The sequence below is a fragment of the Chiloscyllium plagiosum genome, chromosome 9 (genome assembly GCF_004010195.1).
Source record: "Chiloscyllium plagiosum isolate BGI_BamShark_2017 chromosome 9, ASM401019v2, whole genome shotgun sequence".
In the NCBI taxonomy this organism is placed as follows: Eukaryota; Metazoa; Chordata; class Chondrichthyes; order Orectolobiformes; family Hemiscylliidae; genus Chiloscyllium; species Chiloscyllium plagiosum.
The window spans coordinates 20,941,271-20,966,460 of record NC_057718.1 but is presented as its reverse complement, the minus strand read 5'-3'; the positions used below and the strand labels follow the sequence as shown (position 1 = coordinate 20,966,460).

At 40.3% G+C, this 25,190-nt stretch overlaps 3 protein-coding genes across 3 annotated transcripts in view; 1 reads left to right on the top strand and 2 right to left on the bottom strand.

The window, feature by feature from the left end:
* Positions 1-6,932: 6,932 nt before the first annotated feature.
* Positions 6,933-22,894, bottom strand: ndufaf7 (NADH:ubiquinone oxidoreductase complex assembly factor 7). Its single transcript, XM_043695546.1, has 10 exons — positions 22,734-22,894; positions 22,106-22,281; positions 21,395-21,475; positions 20,090-20,200; positions 18,403-18,616; positions 16,547-16,605; positions 14,631-14,744; positions 13,091-13,234; positions 11,255-11,428; positions 6,933-7,344 (listed from the first exon to the last, which is right to left on the bottom strand). Exons 1-10 carry the CDS (start codon positions 22,804-22,806, stop codon positions 7,135-7,137), a joined length of 1,356 nt encoding a protein of 451 aa, XP_043551481.1. The 5' UTR covers positions 22,807-22,894; the 3' UTR covers positions 6,933-7,134.
* The window catches only part of LOC122552687 (protein CEBPZOS-like), a 46,111-nt gene continuing 43,123 nt past the window's right edge, over positions 22,203-25,190 (bottom strand). Inside the window, exon 4 of the mRNA XM_043695549.1 lies at positions 22,203-22,281. The gene's annotated coding sequence lies outside the window, so the exon portion shown is untranslated. The remainder of the gene's footprint in view (positions 22,282-25,190) is intronic.
* The window catches only part of cebpz (CCAAT enhancer binding protein zeta), a 38,535-nt gene continuing 36,408 nt past the window's right edge, over positions 23,064-25,190 (top strand). Inside the window, exon 1 of the mRNA XM_043695536.1 lies at positions 23,064-23,271. Coding sequence (XP_043551471.1) covers positions 23,065-23,271 — 207 coding nt within the window. The 5' untranslated portion in view covers position 23,064. The remainder of the gene's footprint in view (positions 23,272-25,190) is intronic.

The window sequence follows — 25,190 nt, the reverse complement described above, 5'->3', positions numbered from 1 at the left end:
TTCCGAGGGTGAGAGGTTGGAGTGGGTGAGAGGGGTGGAGAGGTTGAAGTAGTTAATGTCACAGCGGCAGTTGGCTATGAAGAGACTGAGGGCAGGTAAGAGGCCAGCACGGGGTGTCCAGGTGGATGGGGTGTGTTGGAGGCGGGAGAAGGGGTCGTCAGAGGGTGGGCGAGAATCCTGGTTGAAGAAGTTGGCGTGGAGGCGAAGGCGGCAGAAGAATTGTTCGATGTCACGCCACGTGTTGAACTCGTTAATCCGAGAGCGTAGGGGAATGAAGGTGAGGCCTCTGCTGAGGACTGATCTTTCATCCTCAGAGAGGGGACGTCTGGAAGGATGGTGAAAACATGGCAGGGCTGGGAGCTAGGATCTGGTGTGGGACTGGAGCTGGGAGTGAGGCCGGGGTTAGGCGTGGGGACGGAGATCGGCGTGGGGGTGGAGATGCATGCGCCCTGGTCGTTGTGCAGGTTAGTGATGTCACTGGGGGCGGAAGTGGCTGCGGCAACGGCAACACAGGCCTAACCAACGTCCTGTACAGCCGTAACATGACCTCCCAACTTCTGTACTCAGTACTCTGACCAATAAATGAAAGCAAACCAAACGCCGCCTTCACTATCCTATCTACCTGTGACTCCACTTTCAAGGAGCTATGAACCTTCACTCTAAGGTCTCTTCAGCAACACTCTCTAGGACCTTACCGTTAAGTATATATGTCCTGATAAGATTTGCTTTCCCAAAATGCAACACCTCGCATTTATATGAATTCAACTCCATCTGCCACTTCTCAGCCCATTGGCCCAGCTGGTCAAGATCCTATTGTAATCTGAGGTAACCTTTGCTGTCCACTACACCTCCAATTTTGGTGTCATCTGCAAACTTACTAACTGTATCTCTTATGCTCGCATCCAAATCATTTATGTAAATTACAAAAAGAAGAGGACCCAGCACCGATCCTTGTGGCACTCCACTGGTCACAGGCTTCTAGTTTGAAAAACAACCCTCCACCACCACCCTCTGTCTTCTACCTTTGAGCCAGTTCTGTATCCAAATGGCTAGTTCTCCCTGTATTCCATGAGATCTAACCTTGCTAATCAATCTCCCATGGCGAATCTTGTTGAACGCCTTACTGAAATCCATATAGATCACACCTACCACTCTGCCCTGATCAATCCTCTTTGTTACTTTAATCAAGTTTGTGAGACATGATTTCCCACGCACAAAGCCATGTTCATTAACCCTAATCAGTCCTTGCCTTTCCAAATACATGTACATCCTGCCCCTCAGGATTCCCTCCAACAACTTGCCCACCACCGAGGTCAGGCTCAATGGTCTATAGTTCCCTGGCTTGTCCTTACCACCCTTCTTAAACAGTGGCACCACATTAGCCAACCTCCAGTCTTCCGGCACCTTACCTGTGACTATCGATGATACAAATATCTCAGCAAGAGGCCCAGCAATCACTTCTCGAACTTCCTACAGAGTTCTGGGGTACCCCTAATCAGGTCCTGGTGATTTATCCACCTTTATGCGTTTCAAGACATCCAGCACTTCCTCCTCTGTAATTTGGACATTTTGCAAGGTGTCACCATCTATTTCTCTACAGTCTATACCTTCCATATCCTTTCCACAGTAAATACTGATGCAAAATACTCGTTTAGTGTCTCACCCATTTTCTGCGCTTCCACACAAAGGCTGCCTCGCTGATCTTTGAGGGGAGAAAGTGAGGTCTGCAGATGCTGGAGATCAGAGCTGAAAATGTGTTGCTGGAAAAGCGCAGATTCCTGAAGAAGGGCTTATGCCCGAAACGTCGATTCTCCTGTTCCCTGGATGCTGCCTGACCTGCTGCGCTTTTCCAGCAACACATTTTCAGTTCTGATCTTTGAGGGGCTCTATTTTCTCCTTAGTTACTCTTTTGTCCTTAACGTATTCGTAAAAACCCTTTTAAGGAGAATCCATTCTATTTGCTAAAGTTATCTCATGTCCCTTTTTTGCCCTCCTGATTTCCCTCTTAATTATACTCCTACTGCCTTTATAGTCTTCTAAGGATTCACTCGATCTATCCTGTCTATACATACACTTCCTTTTTCTTAACCAAACCCTCAATTTCTTTAGTCATCCAGCATTCCCTATACCTATCAGCCTTTCCTTTCACCCTAACAGGAATATACTTTCTCTGGATTCTCGTTATCTCATTTCTGAAGGCTTCCCATTTTCCAGCCATACCTTTACCTGCGAACATCTGTCCCCAATCAGCTTTCGAAAGTTCTTCCCTAATACTGTCAAAATTGGCCTTTCTCTAATTTAGAACTTCAACTTTTAGATCTGGTCTATCCTTTTCCATCACTATTTTAAATCTAATAGAATTATGGTCACTAGCCCAAAAGTGCTTTCCCACTGACCCAGTCAGTCACCTGCCCTGTCAAGAGTAGGTCAAGTTTTGCACCTTCTTGAGTAGGTACATCCACATACTGAATCAGATAATTTTCTTGTACACACTTAATAAATTCCTCTCCATCTAAACTGTGGCAGTCCCAGTCTATGTTTGGAAAGTTAAAATCCCCTACCATAACCACTCTATTATTCTTACAAATAGCTGAGATCTCCTTACAAATTTGTTTCTCAATTTCCCTCTGACTGTTAGGAGGTCTATAATACAATCCCAATAAGGTGATCATCCCTTTCTTATTTCTCAGTTCCATCCAAATAACTTCCCTGGATGTATTTCCAGGAATATCCTCCCTCAGCACAGCTGTAATGCTATCTCTTATCAAAAATGCCACTCCCCCTCCACTCTTGCCTCCCTTTCTATCCTTCCTTCGCATTTGTATCCTGGAACATTAAGCTGCCAGTTCTGCCCATCCCTGAGCCACGTTTCCGTAATTGCTATGATATCCCAGTCCCATGTTCCTAACCATGCCCTGAGTTCATCTGCCTTCCCTGTTAGGCCCCTTGCACTGAAATAAATGCAGTTTAATTTATTAGTCCTACCTTGTCCTTGGCTGCCCTGACTATTTGACTCACTTCTGTTCTCAACTCTAACAGTCTCAGATTGACCTCTTTCCTCACTATCTCCCCCCACCTCCCCACTTCCCCCACCTTACTAGTTTAAATCCTTCCAAGCAGCCCCAGCAAATTTCCCTGCCAGTATATTAGTCCCCTTCCAATTTAGATGCAATCCGTCCTTCTTGTACAGGTCAATTCTACCCCAAAAGAGATTTCAATGAACCAAAAATGTGAATCCTTCTTCCACACACCAGCTCCTCAGCCATGCATTCATCTGCTGTATCCTCCTACTCCTGCCTTGCTAGCTCATAGCACCGGGTGTAATCCAGATATTACTACTCTCAAGGACCTTTTTAAATACCTGCCTAACTCTCTGTAATCTCCCTTCAGACTCTCAACCTTTTCCCTTCCTATGTCGTTGGTTCCAATGTGGACAATGACCTCTTGCTGGCCCCTCTTCCCCCGTGAGAACATTCTGCACCCTCTCTTAGACATCCTTGACCCTGGCACCAGGGAAGCAACACACCATTCTGATCTCCCGCTGCTGGCCACAGAAATGTGTATCTGTACCTCGAACTAGACAGTCCCTAACACATTTGATCTCTTGGAACCCGACATACCCCTCATTGCATTAGAGCCAGTCTCAATACCAGAAACTTGGCTGTTCACCTGAGAATCCATCACCCAAAATAGCATAGTTGTTTGAAATGGGTATAGCCACAAAAGACTCCTGCTATAGCTGCCTATCTCTCTTATCTTTCCTGGAGTTAACCCATCTATGTGACTGTATCTGAGACTTTCCCCCATTCTTGTAACTGCCATCCATCATATACTGTTGCTGTTGCAAATTCCTCATTGCTTCTAACTGTCTGTCCAACCGATCCATTCGATCTGATAAGATTCGCAACTAATAGTATTTATGGCAGGATATAATCTGCTGTAGTCCTTAAACTCCCACATCTGACAATCCCATTCTCCCAATTCCTTCGTCTCCGCCGCATCTGCTCCCAGGAGGACCAGTTCAAAATACGTACAACACAGATGGCCTCCTTCTTCAAGGACCGCAATTTCCCCCCCGACGTGGTCGACGGTGCCCTCCACCGCATCTCCTCCACTTCCCGCTCCTCCGCCCTTGAGCCCCGCCCCTCCAACCGCCACCAGGACAGAACCCCACTGGTCCTCACCTACCACCCCACCAATCTCCATGTACAGCGCATCATCCGCCATCACTTCCGCCACCTCCAAACAGACCCCAGCACCAAGGATATATTTCCCTCCCCTCCCCTATCAGCTGTCCGTAGAGACCACTCCCTCCGCGACTCCCTTGTCAGATCCACACCCCCCACCGACCCAACCACCACTCCCGGCACCTTCCCTTGCAACCGCAGGAGGTGCAACACTTGCGCCCACACCTCCCCCCTCACTCCTCTCCAAGGCCCAAAAGGAAACTCCCATATCCGCCACAGATTCACCTGCACCTCCACCCACATCATCTACTGCATCCGCTGCAGCCGGTGTGGCCTCCTCTATATTGGGGAAACAGGCCGCCTACTTGCGGAGCGATTCAGAGAGCACCTCTGGGCCACCCGGACGAACCAACCCAACCAACCTGTGGCACAGCATTTCAACTCCCCCTCCCACTCCACCGAGGATATGCAGGTCATTGGACTCATCCACCGCCAAACCACAACAACCCGACGGTCGGAGGAGGAGCATCTTATCTTCCGACTGGGAACCCTCCAACCACAGGGGATGAACATGGACTTCACCAGTTTCTTCATCCCCCCTCCCCCCACCTTGTCTCAGCCGAATCCCTCCAGCCCGGCACCGCCGTCCTGACCTGCAGTCTTCTTCTTGACCTCTCCGCCTCCACCCTACTCCGACCTATCACCCTCACCTTGACCTCTTTCCACCTATCACATTTCCAACTCCCCTCCTCCAAGTCCCTCCTCCCTACCTTTTATCTTCTCCTGCTGAACACTCTCTGCTCATTCCTGAAGAAGGGCCTGTGCCCGAAACGTCGAATCTCCTGTTCCCTGGATGCTGCCTGACCTGCTGTGCTGTTCCAGCAATAAAGTTTCAACTTTGATCTCCAGCATCTGCAGACCTCACTTTCTCCAAGAAGCACATTTCACTCTACTAAAGGCCATTTTTGCTTCATCACAATCTACAGATCGAGAAAATAACACCGTCTTATTCCTGTACAAACACTAGGTAAAAACAAGGACTGCAGATGCTGGAAACCAGATTCTAGATTAGAGTGGTGCTGGAAAAGCACAGCAGTTCAGGCAGCATCCGAAGAGCTGGAAAATAGACGTTTCGGGCAAAAGCCCTTCATCAGGACTGGTTCCTGATGAATGGCTTTTGCCCGAAATGTCGGTTTTCCTGCTCCTCGGTTGCTGCCTGAACTGCTGTGCTTTTCCAGCACCACTCTAATCTAGAATCCTATACAAACATGCCCCAGGTTACATTAATAGTTATGGCTTATATTTTAAGTTTAATCAAGAGACATACCTCCAAAAACATATAGGTATTCCATCTGCACAATTTTTTTTGGTTTCTGATTGACCCTTCTCATTCCTTTATATTTTATTTTTCTACATTTATATAACATCTTTGAGGGTTTATATTTCTTGCCAGTGCTTTTGCATTCCTCTTTGCTTTCCTAATTATTTTTAAATTTTCATCCTGCAATTTCTTTACTAACCTTTCTACAGTATTGAACTTTTATTGTCAGAAATTTCCATCTTTTTGCCTTATCCCACTTATGATTTAAGCTGATTTTAGTACTGACAAGACTGATTCCAGAGTAAGATCTGTCATGATAGACCACAAGTTTTATTTCTGCAATTATTTATCTTTTTGGTCAGCAACTGACCACATTCACAAGAAACTGTCAATATACTTTTATCAAAAGGTCAAGAAAGTTTTATTACGCTAAAATAAAAAAAGACAAACTATATACATTTTATAAGAATTACTTGAAAGGTCTTATTGCAAATCATAATTTTTATTATAATAAAGTTCCAACCCTTTCAACAGCAACCTTGCTGATACTCAAACTGCAGTGAAGGGTCATCCTGTTTTCATTTTAAAGTTACTTGTTCAGTTGTACAGCTCTAATTGTTTATTTTTTCAGCCAATTTCCACTTTCACTCAATACTATTTAGGTTATGGCCGCTTCTTGAGGGCCTTTAAAAACTGCTAACATAGTTCATTTATTTCTTAACATGGGTTTGTTAAGCTCACAACCTTCTGTTTTTCGAGCTTTTCTCTTACTGACATTTTGTCAATATGGACTTCATTCCTTTTCTGCTTCGGCTGTTTGTTTCAGTTGCTATTTGCTGTGGGATTTTCCTGTTTGATGTCATGTTTGGTCATGAATTTCCTTTATTTCACAATATTGTCCAACTAACACTCAATCACTTCCAGATTCACCTCCTCATCTATCCTTGATGTCAGTAAAGACTTGAGCTATAAATGGTAGGTTACATTCATCCATAATGAACATGAAAAGGCTCAACACAATCCCATCAATCATTGATAGTAATATTTTCTTGAAGCATCCAACAATCAGCATCTGGTAATGACCAGACGAGAGGTTCATCTGATCCAGTCTGTCTCAATAATATTGTTAAATGAGCAGGATTGGTAGAGGGACGTTTGGGAGAACAAAGTTCACTCCAACCATGTGGATGGCTGTCAGAGTGGAATGGATACTTGCCATTTGTTCCCATCATTCTCATGGCTTCATGCCATCCAGAAATGAACAGTCTGCTTCAGTCAAGGGCGAACCTGTTAGTGTACACTCCTTTAAGCAGATGGTACACATTGCAGCCATGATATCCACTGCTTAATGTACAATTGCAATTTAGCAAGTTTATTTGAACAATAGCCACAATTTTTAATACTAAAAAATAAGAACAGTACCATTATTAGAAAACAATTTAATATGTGAAGTTTGAGTTTTGAATTTACATAGTATGAAATAAATTAATTTCCCTTTCATTTTCTTGTTGTGAAGTTGTGCTTTTCTGAAGGTATATGTACAAGTTCAGTAATGATGTTACAATAATGATACCAAGCCTAAACTTGATACTGTAAGTTTTTTCAGCGTGTGACTTATGGCTTTCTTTACAACTGCAGTTCACTGAATCCTGCAACAGGTGGTGCTGTTGGACCATGTTTTATGCTCCTTGTATCGTTGCTTGAAATTAATCTATCACAAGGTAACAAGGCAAAAAACTTGAATCGATTCCCCATTTTCTCAGGATTCATGATCATATCATAGGCATCAATCAAACCTGTACATGTGGCTGGGTCAGATGTATTCCTGAGCAGTACCTGAAAGGAGAATAGAGTGGTTGTTGACTAACTATAAATAACTACAAGAACAAGAGTCTACAGCATGGAAACAAATCATTTCATGCTAACCATGTTCCCTAACTAAACTAGTCCCACCTGCCTGCACTTGGCCCACATCCCTCAAGCCTTTCCTATTCATTTACTTATCCAAATGTCTTTTAAGTGTTGTCCCTGTAATAAAAGTTCCCCTTGTGTCCTTTTTAAAATCTATCTTCTCTCACCTTAAAAATATGACCCTAACTTTTGAACGTTCCTGCCCACAGCTTTGATGCTACTCACTATTTTTTCTTGTATGCAGAAAGCTGACTATAATAGGAAACTTCTAGTTATGAAGTATTGATGGACAAAATTGATCGATATAGTACCTTTCATCCCCTCAGGCTATATTAGTCAATCAAAAAGGGCTACTTTGTTATAAAATCATTATGTAGTCAAAATGCCCCATTTCTGGTTTTCCAATCATAACCATGATTGACACTTCATGGAATATTGAAAGAATGCTATGTTGCTGGAGGTGACATCCTTTGAGTAAGAAATTCAAACCAGGGCCATTTGCTTGTACAATTACTGTTATACATCTAATTGTAACACTTGAAAACTTCCTGCACTGCTTCAAGTTTCCTAGCCAAAGTGCTGCTCTCAATTACCTAAACAAACTAACTGGTTACTTATTCACTTGCTGGTTGTAAATTAGAGTGAACATAGCCGCTACATTTGTGGACATACTTCTTCAGTATAGACAGGAATGATGAGATGCAACACTTTCCTAATTTCTAGAGGCTATAGAATGCCATGATAGTAAAATCAGCCAAAAACCCAAATCTAGAGGTGAGTTTTAATGAATCTGTCATTGAACCTCTGAGATAACCTGTGATGACCTGTGAGAAGTGTAGATCTAAGCAGACTGCTGCCATATCAGCATGTCTAAATTAGTAAATGAAGTGTTCAAAAGTCCTATCAGACCATATGGCTGCTCTAATTAGTTAGAAATGACTGGTGGTGGCTTAACCAGAGAGTCACCATACCTCAGCTGAGGGGAGAGTTTGAGAAGCAGAATCCTTCATGGTAATCCCAGACAGTTCAGGGATTGAACTCACTCTGCATTTCAAACCAGCCATCCAACTCAGACTCCTGCTAGTAAATACCGTTACAAGAAACACCTTGAGGTCTGGCCTCAGTTCATCAGAAGAGATGAACCTTTAAGAACAAAATAGTTTTCTGATGTTTTAGTAAAGATTGAATTGCACTATTGTATTATTAAATTTGACTGGTTGCCAGCATCACATCAGCTCTTTTTATTGTACTAGACTTGACACACATGAATGCTTGCCACTTTACCAGACCCGAGCTAGAACTATTCTGAAGTACTCATACTGGACTATAAATGTTAACATTATTTTTCTGTCCACAGATGCTACCAGACGTGTTGAGTTTCTCCAGCACTCTTTTTTTTCTTGATTTCCAGAATCTACACTATTTTAAGACAAATCTCACATCTTAATCATGCTCCCATATAGTGGTAGACATTAGTCAGTGAAGGGAGCTGCAGAATTCTGGCAGTGATTAACCATAGTCACTAGTTGGAGCTCTCTATCCTGGAAAAGGAAACTGCTTCAATGGTGAAGGCAAAGGAGACAAAGCTGATGGGAAGCAAAGCCTAAGATAAGAAGCAAAAGCAGGGGGTGATAAATGCACGAGCCAAAATGTGGAATGGGGTAGGAGACAATGATATTAAACTGGGTTGGTGACCTAGGGGTGCAGGTTCATAGTTCCTTGAAAATGCATTTGCAGGTGGACAGGGTGGTGAAGATGGCATCTGGCACGCTTGCCTTCATTGGTCAGTGCATTGAATAAAGGAGTTGGGACATGTTTCAAATGCACAGGACATTGGTACGGCAGTGTTCTAAAAGTGGCCTCCAATTCTGGTCTTCCTGCTATAGGAAAGATGCTGTTAAACTTGGAAAGGGTTCAGAATAGATTAAAAGGGTGCTGCTGGGATTAGAGGGTTTGAGCTATAGGGAGAGGCTGAACAGTCTGGGCCATTTTTCCCTGGAGGATTGGAGGCTGAAGGGTGACCTTATAGAGGTTTGTAAAATCATGAGGGGCATGGATAGAGTGAATAGACAAAGTATTTTTCTCAGGGTAGGAGAGCCCTAAAGTAGAAGGCTTAGGTTAAACTGAGAGGGACAAGATTTAAAAGGGACCTGAGGAGCAACCTTTTCATACAGAGGGTGGTGTACTTATGGAATGAGCTGCCAGAGGGAGATGGTTGAGGTGGGTACAATTACAACATTTAGAAAATCATCTGGATGGGGACATAAATAGGAAGGGATATCGGCAAATGCTGGCAAATAGGACTAGATCAGTTTAGGATATCTGGTTGGTGTGGGCAAGTTGGACTGAAGGGGGTGTTTCCATGCTGTATAACTCTGTGTAACAAAAAGAACATGAAAACCAGGTACTTTTTCTCTAACCATGTTTCCTCACAATGCAGTCATGAAGAGCACCTACCTCGAGGTCAGCAAATGAACAGAGAAAGTAGACAAGCAAACATTTGTGCTCTCTACTGTAACTTGTCAATTTAAATAAAAGAAAAGCTTAGAAATTGCTGACTTTGCTATGAATTTTAGGCAAAGTCTTTTCCCTGGGGTCAGGGAATCCAGAACTTGAGGGCATAGGTTTAGGGTGAGAGGGGAAAGATATAAAAGAGACCTAAGCGGCAACTTTTTCATGCAAAGGGTGGTACGTGTATGGAATGAGCTGCCAGAGGATGTGGTGGAGGCTGGTACAATTGCAACATTTAAGAGGCATTTGGATGGGTATATGAATAAGAAGGGTTTGGAGGGATATGGGCCGGGTGCTGGCAGGTGGGACTAGATTGGGTTGGGATATCTGGTCAGCATGGACAGGTTGGACTGAATGGTCTGTTTCCCTGCTGTACATCTCTATGACTCTAAAGGATTGTTTTGCAATGTGCTGTCTAGAAGTAGAAGTAGAAATGCAATGCAGAGGTAACCAGCTCACTGAATATAACAGAGCTGTACAAAACATAGTTCCAAGTTGGATGAATTTTTGTGCTGAATAAGCTGAGCAGTGACATTTGTTCAAGTCCACTGCTATCTCTCCACATTAGAGAATATCACTGAGGTTCTTGATCCTGAAAATACACCTGCTAGAAAATTTACTTAGATGCATGTTGGCTGATGTTAAGGCTTGTAAGGCTGCCATAACCTATCTCTCTCCATTACCTTGTTATCCGTCATTACCTAAACCCCACTGCTGAGAAATAGCAACTCTGATGAGGGAAGAGTGAAACTGCATCAATTGAGATGATCCAGAAACTTCAGAAAAGAGGAAAAACTGAAGAATTAGAACAACAAGTGTTCACTTCTTAATATGGAAATGCCAATGGTGAAGCATTTCGTTCCTAATTTACTGCAAAATATATTCATTTTTGACAGCAGTATTCATTCAGATTTATGAAACTAAGACTAACTTATACAGCACAAGGTGAGGAAAAGATATGATTAGCACTAATTATGCAGTACATATTGGGAACTGGTCTCTTGTTCAAATCACTTGAAAACATCTGTTACGGCTCTTTATCACTCCAACTAAATCAGTGCTCTTGTTGCAGAAAACTTGTTTTGTATTTAAAGCAACACAGTTTTGTTCTAGTAAGTCAACAAGTACCAAAACAAAACTGCATTATGAGGACTCTTGGAGTCCAGGGCCTCAGTTTGAAAATTCAACTCCTGAGGAAATTGCCAATGACCGCTCAGGAGAAGATCATGTGGTTTGGGATTTACACTGGAACGAAGACAAAAACAGACTAATATGAAGACAGAAAAACAGAAGATTATATACATTGGTGCTGGTAACATCATACCTGAAGTCTCACATCAATGCCCATATTCTTCAAAAACTCATGCTGGGGAATTGGTCCTAGGGAGGACACTTTACCCTTTGTCATTTGCCGAAGGTAGCTGAAATCGACATCTGCAGTCAGGTCTGCAGTTCCAGGTGCTGTGAGCACATCATGCTGCTTATGTCCACGAAAACCCTTTACAAATAATGGTTATTAAGCATAAAAACAAATCATAGTGGCAGAAAAATATCAATATTATCTGAGGTTATCTCCTAAGTGGAGACTAAATCATGGATTTTTATCTGTCTGTACTTGAGTGACCATCTGTAGAAGCAACCAAATGAGAAATAGTTTATTCAGAGTCATTTACTATTCATAAAATAAAAAGACAATATGCACTCTATGAAAAATGTTTTTGATGGTATTCAATTAATTAGGCCGGAGTTATTTTCGTAAAGGAAGTCACATGAATGGATTTGAAAGATGTGCCAATGAGATGTAAGCCACATTTGGCTTCAACCTGACATCCTTTCACCACCTGGAAAACACCTGAATGTCAACCCTGCTAACTTAACACTTAAATTATGCTGAAAAGAATGTCCTCTCTTAAAAACAACTGACTTAAACAATAAAAGAAAATGAGCAAGAAAATGGGGTGGTAGTATTCTATAAATTGGCAGTATTCTATAAATTGATATCTTTTTGTTTAGCTGAGACTTCTGTGGAAATATAACTCAGCAATGTGCTTCAGCTTATTGTACAGCTGAGATGGACTACAGCAAATCAATACTTCATTGACTTAATATGATTCTGTACTTCCTTCATCTCAACAAATCCATTTACCCTGACACTTTCAAATGTAAGATGGCATTAGATTAGCAATGGTATAGAAACAGTGATGTCACATTGCACTGATATTGCCAGTACATACTCAAAAGGTCAACATGAAATTTCAAAAGGAGATCTTGAAATTAATATTTGTGATTCACCAAGTTGAAATAGCTAAATGCCAAAAAAAACCCTTTAGACTCTGACTGTGACTATTTTCTACTACATAAACCTGGAAGACTTAAAAACGTTCATCACCTTTCAACCATAGCGGGTTTAATTAAAATGCAAATTTTGAAATAATTGTGGAAATAATAAAGACCAGTTCCTTTTGGAGATCAATACATTATAACGGTCCTTTCAATGATAGTGGGGAATAGTTTGGCAGCAAAAATACGTCAAGTTTCTCTAAATAAAAATTCAAAAAAGCTATCGCTATGAAAACGTTTCATTTATGAAATGTCTATTGAAAACATAGTTAGCCAAAGGGAGTATTGTATTTTGAAAACCATTTATTTACTGGATGGGTCAAGTTAATACCCGGATGAAAAATTTTTTAAAAAGAGCTTTCAGATCACATCAATAACTTCTACTGTACTGTTTTGTGTTTATTCACGCTGGTGTCAATGTTAACCTCTCTATGACTAGCTAAGGTCATAGGGACACAGCTGAAAAACAGTAACTACCACCCAAACAAACCATGCACCTGTTAAGATTGCTACTGAGGAGCATAGTTTGATGTATGCGAGTTGTAGAGTTAAGATGTGCTATTATAATATCTAACTCAGTTTTCCACAGTGCAGTAAGGAGTCTCATGTAAACTTAACAGCTGGTGATTCAACTTTTATTTAAATTCTACAGAACACAAAGTATGAAACACAGTACAAAAATCCACGTTTAATAATGATAGGATACAAACCTGTAAAGAAAATGAATTGCAGCTCTGTGGCAGATGTCTGGGCTTCAGTAGTTTGATCAGAGATCTATGAACACTAAAGGTTTGTTAAGAATATGTTTAATTGAACTTACTCTAAATGTGTCAGTTTTTGTTCCATTATGGCCATAGTCAGCAATCAGCGCTGCTCCCCCATCTTCAGTGATCCTGCTGGCTAGATTCTGAACAATGATACCAGCCTCAGGGCATATCTCTATATGGTCTCTTTCATCATCGCTCTATTTGGAAAGAAAATTAAAGATTTCTACTACAGGCAAAGAAGAATCACTGAGTAGAACTGGCATATTTCAGCTTCCAAAATAAATTTTAAAAATATAGAGAAAAACGGGTATTTAATCAGTTCTGAACAGTCACCAATAATATAATGATGCCTACTGCCTGATTTATTTAGGCAACCTTTTCCCTCACATTTTTTATTCACACATGGGACATGGGCATCACTGGCTCGCCAGAATTTAATGCCCATTCCTCTTGCCCTTGAACTGAATGGATACTCGGCCATTTCAGAGGGCTGTTGAGAGTCAGCCACATTGCTGTGGGTCTGGAGACACATTTAACCCAGGCCAGTTGAGGATGGCCAATTTCCTTCCCCGAAGGACAGTAGTGAACCAGATGGGCTTTTCTGACAACTGGCAGCAGTTTCATGGTCATCAGTAGATTCTTAATTCCAGACATTTATTATTGAATTCAAATTCCACCAAAACGACATGGTGTAATTCAAACCAAGATCCCACAACATTAGCTGAGTTTTTGGATTAATAATCTTGTGGTAAGACCACTAGGTCACTGCCTTCCAGATATTTTGGTAAAACTGGTGAATTTGTACACTGAATTCACGAAACATCAAAAGCAAATGCCCATTTCTCTCTCTAGAGATGCTCCCAAACCTGCTAAGTTTATCTAAAACTTTCTGCTTTTATACCCAAAATAGGAAAGCTCTAATCAAACCTAACTTTTAATATACATATCAGAAGTTATACAACCCACTGCTAATGGATTAGAGCAATCACAGAACTTATATAAAGGAATACAAGATTCCACAATAGTCAATATTCTTATTGCAGCTCTCGAGTTGTTCAATTATTTACACACACTTCTAATTTCACAGTCATCCATTTTAAGGACCTCCACACGTCTCCAGAAGCAATTCAAGTTCATTCTCACCAGAGGTTTTGCAGTTAGAGCTGCTTAACCATATGATTAATCCAAATCTGAAAGACATAATATAGAATTGTACGGAGAACCGTTGATCACCATCCTTTGTGGCATGGTATATTTGCCCATTACTTTGATGCGTCACAGTACAATATGAAAAACAAGCTAACCCAAGAGAAAGATTACTGAGCTTTCTATCCTGTCCTTTTTTTAAACTTCTTTGTACAGCAAATGTGATAAATACTGTACAGGAGCTATTTATTTCAACTGTTTTTAAAGTGGATGTTTTCACCATGAATTCCTACTAGGATTTTCCCACTTTTCTGCTCTAACCTTATTGTACATTTGGCTCAAATCTTCTTTATGCAGGAGGGCTTTGAAGGAATTCATTGACTTGGATAGTTAAAAAGTGAACAAACTCTACAAATACAGGTGCAATTTTTTTAAAAAAAATCTCACCTGAATTAATGCTTTGGAAGCCAAAGTAGCATGAGGTGCTAGAACAAACCGAAGTTTTTCAGGTGAATTTGGTTCAATGTCTATCAATACCTCACGCCATCCAAGCTTCGTTTTCTGCAAGTGGTGAGCAGTTATGAATTTGAAAATCATGGCTCAGGTTGAAACATGTACAGTTCATATTTTATTGCACGCTTGGTAAATTAACTGATCAATTTTGCCAGAGTTTACCTTATTTAAGAAAAAGGCACAATATGTAACAAAAGCAGTCTTTTTTAAATAAAAAAAATAGTGGTTTGAGACTGTTCAGGGGCAAGATTTTCACTATTCACCCTCAGCAGTTTCCATTGGTTGATGCAAGAAACACGTTTCTCAAATGGTGGCAATATTGCTGTTCTGCATTCAATTTCCCTGCAAATAGTTTTGCAAAAGGAGTATTCAAACACACAGCCTGCAGGCTGTTTTGGTTTTTTTTTTTGTTTAGTTCCTTTTATTTTGTAAACTTTGCTTTAATTCAGTTCACTCCAAAAAAAGATTATTCAAATGTATGTAAAAACAAGGTCATCCTGAAGGTGGCTGTGTTTTATCATGTGTGGTGGGTTGAAATAAAATTAACTGCAATGTTTGCATATTTCCTGATGACACCAAACGGGGTGAGAATGTAATTTCTGAACAGTGTGCAAGGCTTTATGGGATTTGGGCAGTCTAAATAAATGAACTGAAACATGGCAGCAGGATCAAAAATAAATAAATATGAAGTTATTTGCTTTAGTAGAAAAAAATAGAATATTTCTTAAACGGTTGGCAAATGCAAGTAACCCAAGAGATCTAGGAGTTCTTCTCCCCAAATTAAAAAAAAAGCACAAAAGTGCAGCTAGCAATTAGAAAGGCAAATGGTATGTTCACATTCATTTCAAGAGGACTGAAGTGCAGAAGCAAAGATAACTTGCTGCACTTGTATAGCAGCTTGATGAGACCTAGTCTTTGTGAGAACAGCATTCAGGAGGTGATCAAACATTTCCTAGGATGGCAGAGCAGGCTCGTTGGCCTGAATGGACTACTGTTGTTCCTATGTTCTCTTGCTAGCTTTCTTGACACTTCCAAAGAGTTCCTATACTACTTGGAACACAGGCATGTCCACTTCTAACAATCTCAAAGGCACCTTTCCTCTACCACAGGTTCCATATTGATAGGGTACTTTACCTCTCCAAAAGCATATCCCAACATTCCAAAGAGCTATGTCAGTCTGTGACCTTCTGCCAGATCTAAAGCTGCATTTTGGTTATCCCACGAGCGCAAATGAGATCTGACTGAGGTATGTGTGCTCTGTCTCCATGAACCAGAGACGTGCAAATCAGAAAACACCTCAATTCTGCCCAATGCAAAAATAGGTTGAGTCAAGGGATGTGTATTGCAATTCTGTACGTCCACTGCCATTTTCTGCAGAAGATTTCAGGCCAGAGTAACACAAGTACAAGATTTTAGTGGTAAGCGAAACTGTAGACAGGCTGCTATTTTAGCAAGCTTCCTTTATAACGGCACAATACCAGCTGATGTCAAGACCAAAATCATGTTTCATATGCAAGTTAATTTATTTAAACAAACATGCTTGATGCAAATGCTGTAACTGCTGGATTCTAAGTATGTAGTGGACTTCAGTTTTAAAAAAACAAGCGTAACAAACATATTTGAGTTTCACAATAACAAATGTTAATATGGTTAAAATGAAAATTTTTCAGTTGCTTTGAAACAATGAGGGTCAATGGAAAATTTCTATCAAATATATTATCCTAAATGATTCACTTACACCTCTTGGGTGAAGTAGGCTATGTAAGATTAACGAAATGAAATTAGGAAATAAAGGTGGGAAAGAGATACAGATCAGTATTGTTAGTAGCTTGCCAAATTTGATATATTACCTGGAACTTGTGTATTGGAAGTACATCAAAAAACTCATGTGCAATATAAAAGCTGAATCCTGAAAAAGAATGGACCACAGATGGATCACATTTATATGTTAATAAGGCAGAAAAACCATTTCTTGATTCCAACAATATTTTACAATTAATAGCAATCTTTCCATAAAACCATAAGACATAGGAACAGAAATTAGGCCATTCAGTCCATCAAGTATGCTCCACCATTCAGTCATGGCTGAGAAGTTCCTCAACCCCATTTCCCACTTTCTCCCCATAACCCTTGATCCTCAAAACATATCCGTCTCAGTCTTAAATGTACTCAATGACCTGGCCTCCACAGCCTTCTGTGGCAATGAATTCCACAGATTTACCACTCTCTGGCTGAAGACATTTCTCCTTATCTCCATTCTGAAAAGGTCTTCCCTTTACTCTAAGGCTATGCTCTCGGGTCTATGGTCCATGGTCTCTCCTACCAATGGAAACATCTTCCCTACATCTACTCTGTCCAGGCCATTCAGTATTCTGTATCATTCAATTAGATACCCTCTCATCTTTCGAAATTACATCCAGTATAAACCCGGAGTCCTCAAACACTCCTCAAATGTTAAGCTTTTCATTCTTGGGACTACTCTTGTGACCCTCCTCTGAACACGCCCCAGGGTCAGTACATCCTTCCTGAGTTTTGGGGCCCAAAATTGGGCACAATACTCTAAATGTGGCCTGACCAGAGTGTTATAGAGCCTTGGAAGTATATCCCTGCTCTTACATTCAAGTCCTCTCAAAATAAATGTCATCATTGCATTTACCTTCCTAACTACTGACTCAACCTGCAAGTTTACCTTGAGTCAATCCTGGACTAGAATTCCCAAGTTCTCTTTGACTTCAGACTTCTGAATTTTCTCCCCATTTAGAAAACAGTCCATGCCTCTATTCTTCCTCAAAAGTGCACGACCACACGTTTTCCCACATTGTACCCAGTCTGCCACTTCTTTGCTCGCTCTCGTAACCTGTCCAAATCCTTCTGCAGCCTCCCTGCCTCCTCAATGCTACCTATTCCTCTACCTGTCTTTGCAAACCTAGCCAGAATGCCCTCAGTTCCTTCATCTAGATTGTTAATGTGTCAAGCAACTATAGGAAAAGGATGTTCTTCTTTGCTCGCTCTCGTAACCTGTCCGAATCCTTCTACAGCCTCCCTGCCTCCTCAATGCTACCTGTTCCTCTACCTGTCTTTGCAAACCTAGCCAGAATGCCCTCAGTTCCTTCATCTAGATTGTTAATGTGTCAAGCAACTATAGGAAAAGGATGTTCTTTCCCTCTAACCTTTCTGAATTACAAATAAACAGATAATTAGACTCATCCATCCAGCCGATAACAGATCGGGTTTAAAAGGTGTGAACGCAATTCTGATGAAACTTTTACAGTGTTAAGAATGGGAAACTATAGGCAAGTAGTCAACTGTATATGGTTAGTATAGAGTAGAATGATTTTGAAACAACCTGAGCATCTAATTTTCAGGAAATAAGTGCAGAGATAGTACTGAACTGCAGCATTGATGCAATATTTTGAATCTAATAATAGTAAATAAAAACCATAACCAAATTCACGCAAATAAATTAAGTAGGCAGATTTCAGAATAATTTATAAATTACAACATATTTAATCAACTTCATCTATTTAAGATGTCCCTCTGCAAAGATGATGTTTATGGTATGTCCCAGGTATCACATTTTCTTCTGTCACACTTAGGTAAAGTATGTCCCCCACATTTAAATTTTTCTATTTTATTTCATTATGTTACAAGTTATTTTCTTAGTTTTTCTTCTTTTACATTTTACTTAATTGTTGAGTGGTCTCACCTCTGGGTACATCCTGTAGATCCTTGTACCAGGAGATTGGAAGCCCTGTTTTGGTTGTACCTGTTTTATAAATTGCACCATTTGGATCATGTCTTAAATGCTGCTCTCCTTCAGTCAGAAGCTGCGCTTGAACTTCACCAAGCTTTGGGCTCACCTCAACCAAATGCACTGAAATTTCAGATTCCTTCAACATAGAATTGAGTTGGCTGAAAACCTAATTGTATAAATACAGGTTAATTGTTAAAATTAAAGTTTTTTTTATAAGAAGTGTATTTGAAGTAAATGACAATAAAAAATAATCTCCTTATATAAAAAGGAAATATCACAATATAAAACCAAGATTGTGTATTTATTAAATGCCTCACCATAATTTTGTCCCTTCCTTTATTTATTTAACAATATTTAAATATTTATTATCTTACCTATTCCCTGTGGAAAATTGGAGTGTCACATTAAAAATAAAAAATTCGTAAGATTTCACTAGGGTCTGGAAACAACTTTGAAAAACTCTGCAGTGGTAAATGTTGTATCCATGTATTGTGCTCCTTAACACAGAACTACCATTCTCATTCTGGAATGATAAAAGGTGTCTGTTCAATTTATTTGAAAATTGCAAATAGATTTACTTAACAGAAAAACACTTTTGTTTCTGTCTATCTGCAAGTTATGTACACATCCTTAGTGTAGTATTCTGCTACCCAGAGTCCTCATCACTGCTGATCATGTGGTATCATCCTGTCAAGAACTATGACTCATTGAGTGAAAAAGAATTCTCCTTGTCTCGATCCTAAAACGTTTACCCCTCATTCTGAGGCAGAATGCCTTGATTCTAGACCACTAAGTCAGTGGAAACATTCTCCTCTCTCTGCACTGTCAATCTCAACAGGATTTTGTGTATTTGAATGAGATTACCTCATTTTTTAAAACTCCAAAAAAATATAGATCCAGTTAATTTAATCTTTCTTCACTGGACAATTCTTCTATCCCAACAATTAGTTTTGTTAAACTGTACCATGTAGATGATGGCTTGAGAGGGGGAATCAGAGGTGAGTTATTTGCCACACAATTTCCACCCTCTAAGTGGCTTTGAATTTGGTTGTGGTCAACATTTTCTATAGGTATTTTTTAAAAAAAGTAACAGAAGGGTAGTGACAGATTTCCACCATGTCACTAACTTTCACTTATCTTAGATAGGCAAGGGATTTGCCATTAGTGAACTTTTCAACATTTATAAATTCCTCAAGCCTCATAGGAGGAAGGAAGGAAAGTGCCAAGTCTCAAATGTGCATCCTTGAAATCAGAAAAATTGCATTTAACTAAAATACTGAAAAGTCAGTTTTGCTTAGCTAAATTTATAGAAATTGACAGTGTGATGAAAACAATGAGCACATATCTCTGATAATGTTGAAATTAAACTGTCAAATATATTTCCTCACTCTTTCTTCAAATAGTACAATATTTGATGTAGGAGTTTTGCATATACTTTCATAATCATCAAACACTGTGAAGTCATAACAGTGAAGGCTTTGGATGAATTAAAGAAAATTCTAAAAGAGAACCATAATTGCTATATGCTATCACAATGTTTAAAAGCATTGGAGACAAGACAGAAATATTCATAAGAAAATTCACACTTTGGGATTTAGGTTTGACAAGTTGTAAAATTAAGAAATAATTGATATCTTACCCTTAGAGCATCACTCGCTAAAGTACCCCTGCCAGGTCCAAGTTCTACTAGTTGAAGTGTTTTTGGTTTACCAGCAGCCATCCATTCGCTTATGCACCACACTCCAAGTAGCTTGGCGTGGAGGAGAAAAAAATACTTTTAGATAACTGTTTAATTTAACTAGTCCAATTTAAATACAGGAATTATTAAGTAACTACAGTGAATCTAATAGTGCAGCATTACTATTATCTATGCAATGCACCCTCCTTATCAATGGAAACACTTCAATATATATATTAAACTTTAACAACTTGATACACCATGATCAATTAAAATTGGAATCTAGCTCAAGAATCAGCACCCAACTCTCTTTCATTCTTTAACTTCCTCTTTAGCAAGTATTTTAACAATCTTGTAAAAGTTTTCTTTGATGGGTATACAGAGGAACCTCAATTATCCAAAGGACAGTGACTATTTCGTTCAGTTAACTGAATGCCGGATAACAGTTAGCCAAGCATCGGGACCTGCGATCTTGTTCGGATAATCCAAAATTCAGTTAATCGAATGCCGGATAATCAAGGTTCCTCTGTAATAGGAAAATTAACGAAGCTGAAGCATGGGTCTTTTCAACGCTGTTCTAACAACATCCAATTTGGTTGATTGGCCATTCATCTCATGAACTTAGAATTAGCCTAGAGATAATAAGCAGGAGGAAAATTCCCATTTCACCAAAAATGATTACCATTTGTATCAGTCAATTTTAGGAGAAAGTGAAGACTGCAAGTGCTGGAGACCAAAGTCAAAACATTTGCACTGGAAAAGCACAGCAGGTCAGGCAGCATCCAAAGAGCAGGAGAGTCGACATTTCGGGCATAGCCCTTCATCAGGAATTGGGGAGTTGGGGCGGGGGAAGCTGAGAAATAAGTAAGTAAAGTGGGAGTTGGGTAGGGGGATGGTAGCTCGGAAGGCAATAGGTAATGCAGGTGGGGGGTAATAGTGATAGGTTGGACAGAAGAGTGGAGCAGATAGGTGGGAAGGAAGCTGGCAGGTAGGACAGTTCAAGAAGACAGTGCCGATTTGGAGGGCTGGATCTGGGATTGGGGGGGGGGGGGAAAGAGTCAATTTTAGTAATGCATAGGGCTATTAGCCATTCTATAATAGGTTACATTCTAAAATTCAATTAAATCCTAATTTATGACAATCAAAATTACTCTGCTAACCTTTATCTATTTTGTACAAGCAATAGTAAGGAAATAGCTTTCTTGCTTTTGACTTTTCAGGGTTCCACAGAATCAAAACAATTACACAATGCACTGCTAGACTTACTTCTCCAAAAATCTGACTAATTTCAGGTGAGGTAATGAAGTCTCCCTGTGGTCCGAGAACATCTCTGTGTTGATAATATCCCTGGAACAGAGTACACAAATATTTTCAGTTAACAATGCCCATTAAAAGAAACCCTTTGATGAATTACATCAATTTTTTTAATATACAGCATGCTAATTGCAGGAGTAGAAGACTGTTCAACACAAGTACAACTAAAGAAAAAAAAAGATAAAAAAGCAAAACTCTTTCATACTGTCAGCATGTCTCAAAAACACCTTATTGCAAATGAGGTATTTTGGTGTGTAATCACTGTAATGTAAGAAATACAGCAGTGAATTTGTATATAACAAGATTTCACAATCAACCACCTGATAATGGAGAGATGTGAAGTTGACTGAGGGATAAATATCGGCCAAGGGGTGAGGGATAATGATCCTATTCGTCCTCAAATTAACGCAACTGTATGTTTTATAACTACCCAAGAAAACAGAAGGGTCCTGTATTACTTGAATTCTGGCACCTCCAAGACTGCAGCACTTTCTTGACTGGAGAGTAACCTTGATTTTTGTGCTCAAGTCCTACACCAGGAGTGGAATTCACAATATTCTAACTCAGAGGGGAGAGTTTTTATTGTGTGGTTTAATTTGTAGCATTAAAATAACAACCATTGCAAAGATGCCAAGTTTTAATAGTCAATGAGGAAATACATACTGTGACAGGATTGGTTAAAACTTCCCTCATATATTCTGCTACTGAAATTGGGCCTGTTGATTTTATTTTTGAAATAAAGTGCTTTAGCATTATACTATCTTGGTTGCCTTCTTTCATAATTTGTGAAGTTCTGGAACATGATCTCATCCATTGGCCTGCCCACAATCTTCCACAAACTGCAAGAAATGGAAAAGAAGATTGAAGTAAAGTTCCAGTTACATAGAAGAAGCATTTTACTAACGTGACAATTTAAGCCAATGCAACACTTTAACTACACATTAAGAACAATTGTTTCTCCCAATCTTAGCAACGAAAAAGAGATCAGAATCTAGAAATCATCAGTTTGGTTGTACTTCAAGTATGAGGAAATTTTTTTTGCGTTAAGGCTGGCAGAACTGACAATTTCTGCTTCACCTAAACTTCAACCATAAGATCATGATTGAAACAACAGTCCTCATTTTCAGTAGATACACATAACCTAGGCTTTCCATACGTGTGAAATATTCAGAATGGTACATAAGATCAGCAACATTGGCGAGACCGCAATTAAACACGTGGAGATTTTAAAAAATAACATGCAAACCAGTAACACAGGAGATTGAAAGAAAAACTTAATACTTGGCAATACCTGAAGAGCTTTTTCGAGAAATGTAGAAGGAAACTCCTGCACATAAAGGTTTTAATCCAGGAAAGAACCTCATTTTATACAGTTTTATCGTTCCCTCATCTAGTCTCAATAAATGACAGCAAGTTCACAGAAATCAACAAAACCACAACCTTTCACCATCGACCTCTGACCCCTCACTCCGTCAAGGTCATATGCTCTAGACAAAATCAATAAATTGAAATTTTATATATATTTTAGGATATCAGCAGGATATATATAATATTTACTTGTTACTTGTAAATGGGCACTTTTATTCGTTTTTACTCTTTTTAAAAATTAAAACGTTTTATGGATGGGGCAGGGCCTGAGCTGCGCATGCGTACGGACAGCGATCGACAACATGGCGGCGATGGAAATGGATGTTAAGACGCTGTTGGAAAATTCCGACGCAGAACAGGAGGAGGAAGAAGGAGATCGCGACGAGTCGCAACGTCGCGATGCAAAGGATACAGGCGAGGAGTTCACATTGAACCTGGTGCGGCAGCTCGGAGGGACTAAGGTACAATAGAGAGAACAAGAGAAAGGGACAGTATGTCGCTTTCCACGTGACAGTGAGGCAAGGAATAGGGAGAGAGTGCAGTTGAACATGTGGCTGCAAGGATGGTGTAGGAGGGAGGGCTTCAGGTATTTGGACAATTGGACTGCATTCTGGGGAAGGTGGGACCTGTACAAGCAGGACGGGTTGCACCTGAACCAGAAGGGCACCAATATCCTGGGAGGTAGGTTTGCTAGCACTCTTCGGGAAAGGAACATGAGGGTCAACTTTTTCACATAAAGGGTGGTCCCTATGTTAGATGAACTGCCAGGGGAATGATTGATGCAGATAGGGTTACAACATTTAAAGACATTTGAACAGTACATGAATAGGAAATGTTAGGAGAAAGTGAGGACTGCAGATGCTGGAGATCAGAGTCGAGAGTGTGGTGCTGGAAAAGCATAGCAGGTCAGGCAGCATCCGAGGAGCAGGAGAGTCGATGTTTCGGGCATAAGTCCTTCATTATGTCTGAAACACCAATTCTTCTGGTCTTTGGATGCTGCCTGACCTGCTGTGCTTTTCCAGCACCACACTCTCGAATAAAAAGGTTGCCAAACGCAGGCAAGTTTAAACTTGGTTGGCATGGACAAGTTGGACCAAAGGGTCCGTTTCCATGCTGTATGACTCTATGATTCTAATTCAACAGGCTCACCACTCTCAGGGTGAAGAAAATTCTCTTCATCGCATCCAAAATGGTCTACCTAGTTTCCTTGGACTGTAATCTCTGGTGCTGGATTCCCTGGTTACTGGAAACATCCTTTCTGCCTTTACCCTAGTAAGTCATGTTAAAATTTTATAAGTTTCTATGAGATAACCTCTTCCCCCACAATTCTTCTAAGCTTCAGTGAATATAGTCCAACCGAGCCAGTCTGTCTTCATTTAAGTCAATCCTACCAACCCAGGCATCAGCCTGGTAAGACTTTTGTTGCACTCTTTCATAGCCACAAAATCCTTCCTGCGATAGGAGACCAAAACTGCATACAAGACCATATACAACTGCAGAAAGACATCCCTACTCCTGTACATGAATTTTCTTGCTATAATGGCCAACATACCATTTGCCTTCTTCACTGCCTGCTGCGCTGCCATGCTTTCAGTGACTAATGTACAAGGATACCCAGGTGGTGTTGCAACTTCCCCTTTACTAATTAATTGCCATTCCAGTGATAATCTGCAGTCCTGCTTTTTCTCCCAAATTGGGTAACCTCACATTTATTTACATAAAACTTTGTTGGGCATACATTTGCTCTGCAAACCTCCTCCTCTATTTTTCTCATAAGCCTATTTACACAAATAGTGTAATCACAACCTTTTTACTTCCCAAAGCCAACCAAATGGATTTTCTCCTTACTCCAGTAAAAAAAATTATTTCCCAACATTCAATTGTTCTCTAATCTGTTCTGCAAACACATTTTCCTATGTTTTCTTGGCTATCTTTTCTGAACATTTTCGGTATTCTAGAACTGAATTTTACTGGACACCATATTCTCCTGGCCAATATGTTAGTCAGGAGGCTGCTGACAAGGTGTTCTCAGCCCTGCAGTCATTTAGGCCTGAGGGTTAGCTCAGGCCAAGATATTCACACTCATCTGAGGAGGACGGTTCACTTTATAAAGCTGCCATTCCTGAAGAAGGGCTCATGCCCGAAACGTCGATTCTCCTGCTCCTTGGATGCTGCCTGACCTGCTGCGCTTTTCCAGCAACACATTTTCAGCTGCCAACCAATCAAATTGACTGGTAACTCTGTAGTCCCAGAAACACCAGTTTTAAACAGTGGTCACTGACTGGTAGACCCCATTGAGGGATGTGACAGTGCAGTGCCAGATATGAGACGCCAGTGAGCAAGTTCAATGGGGCATGATCTTGAGTCAGGCACAGGGGAT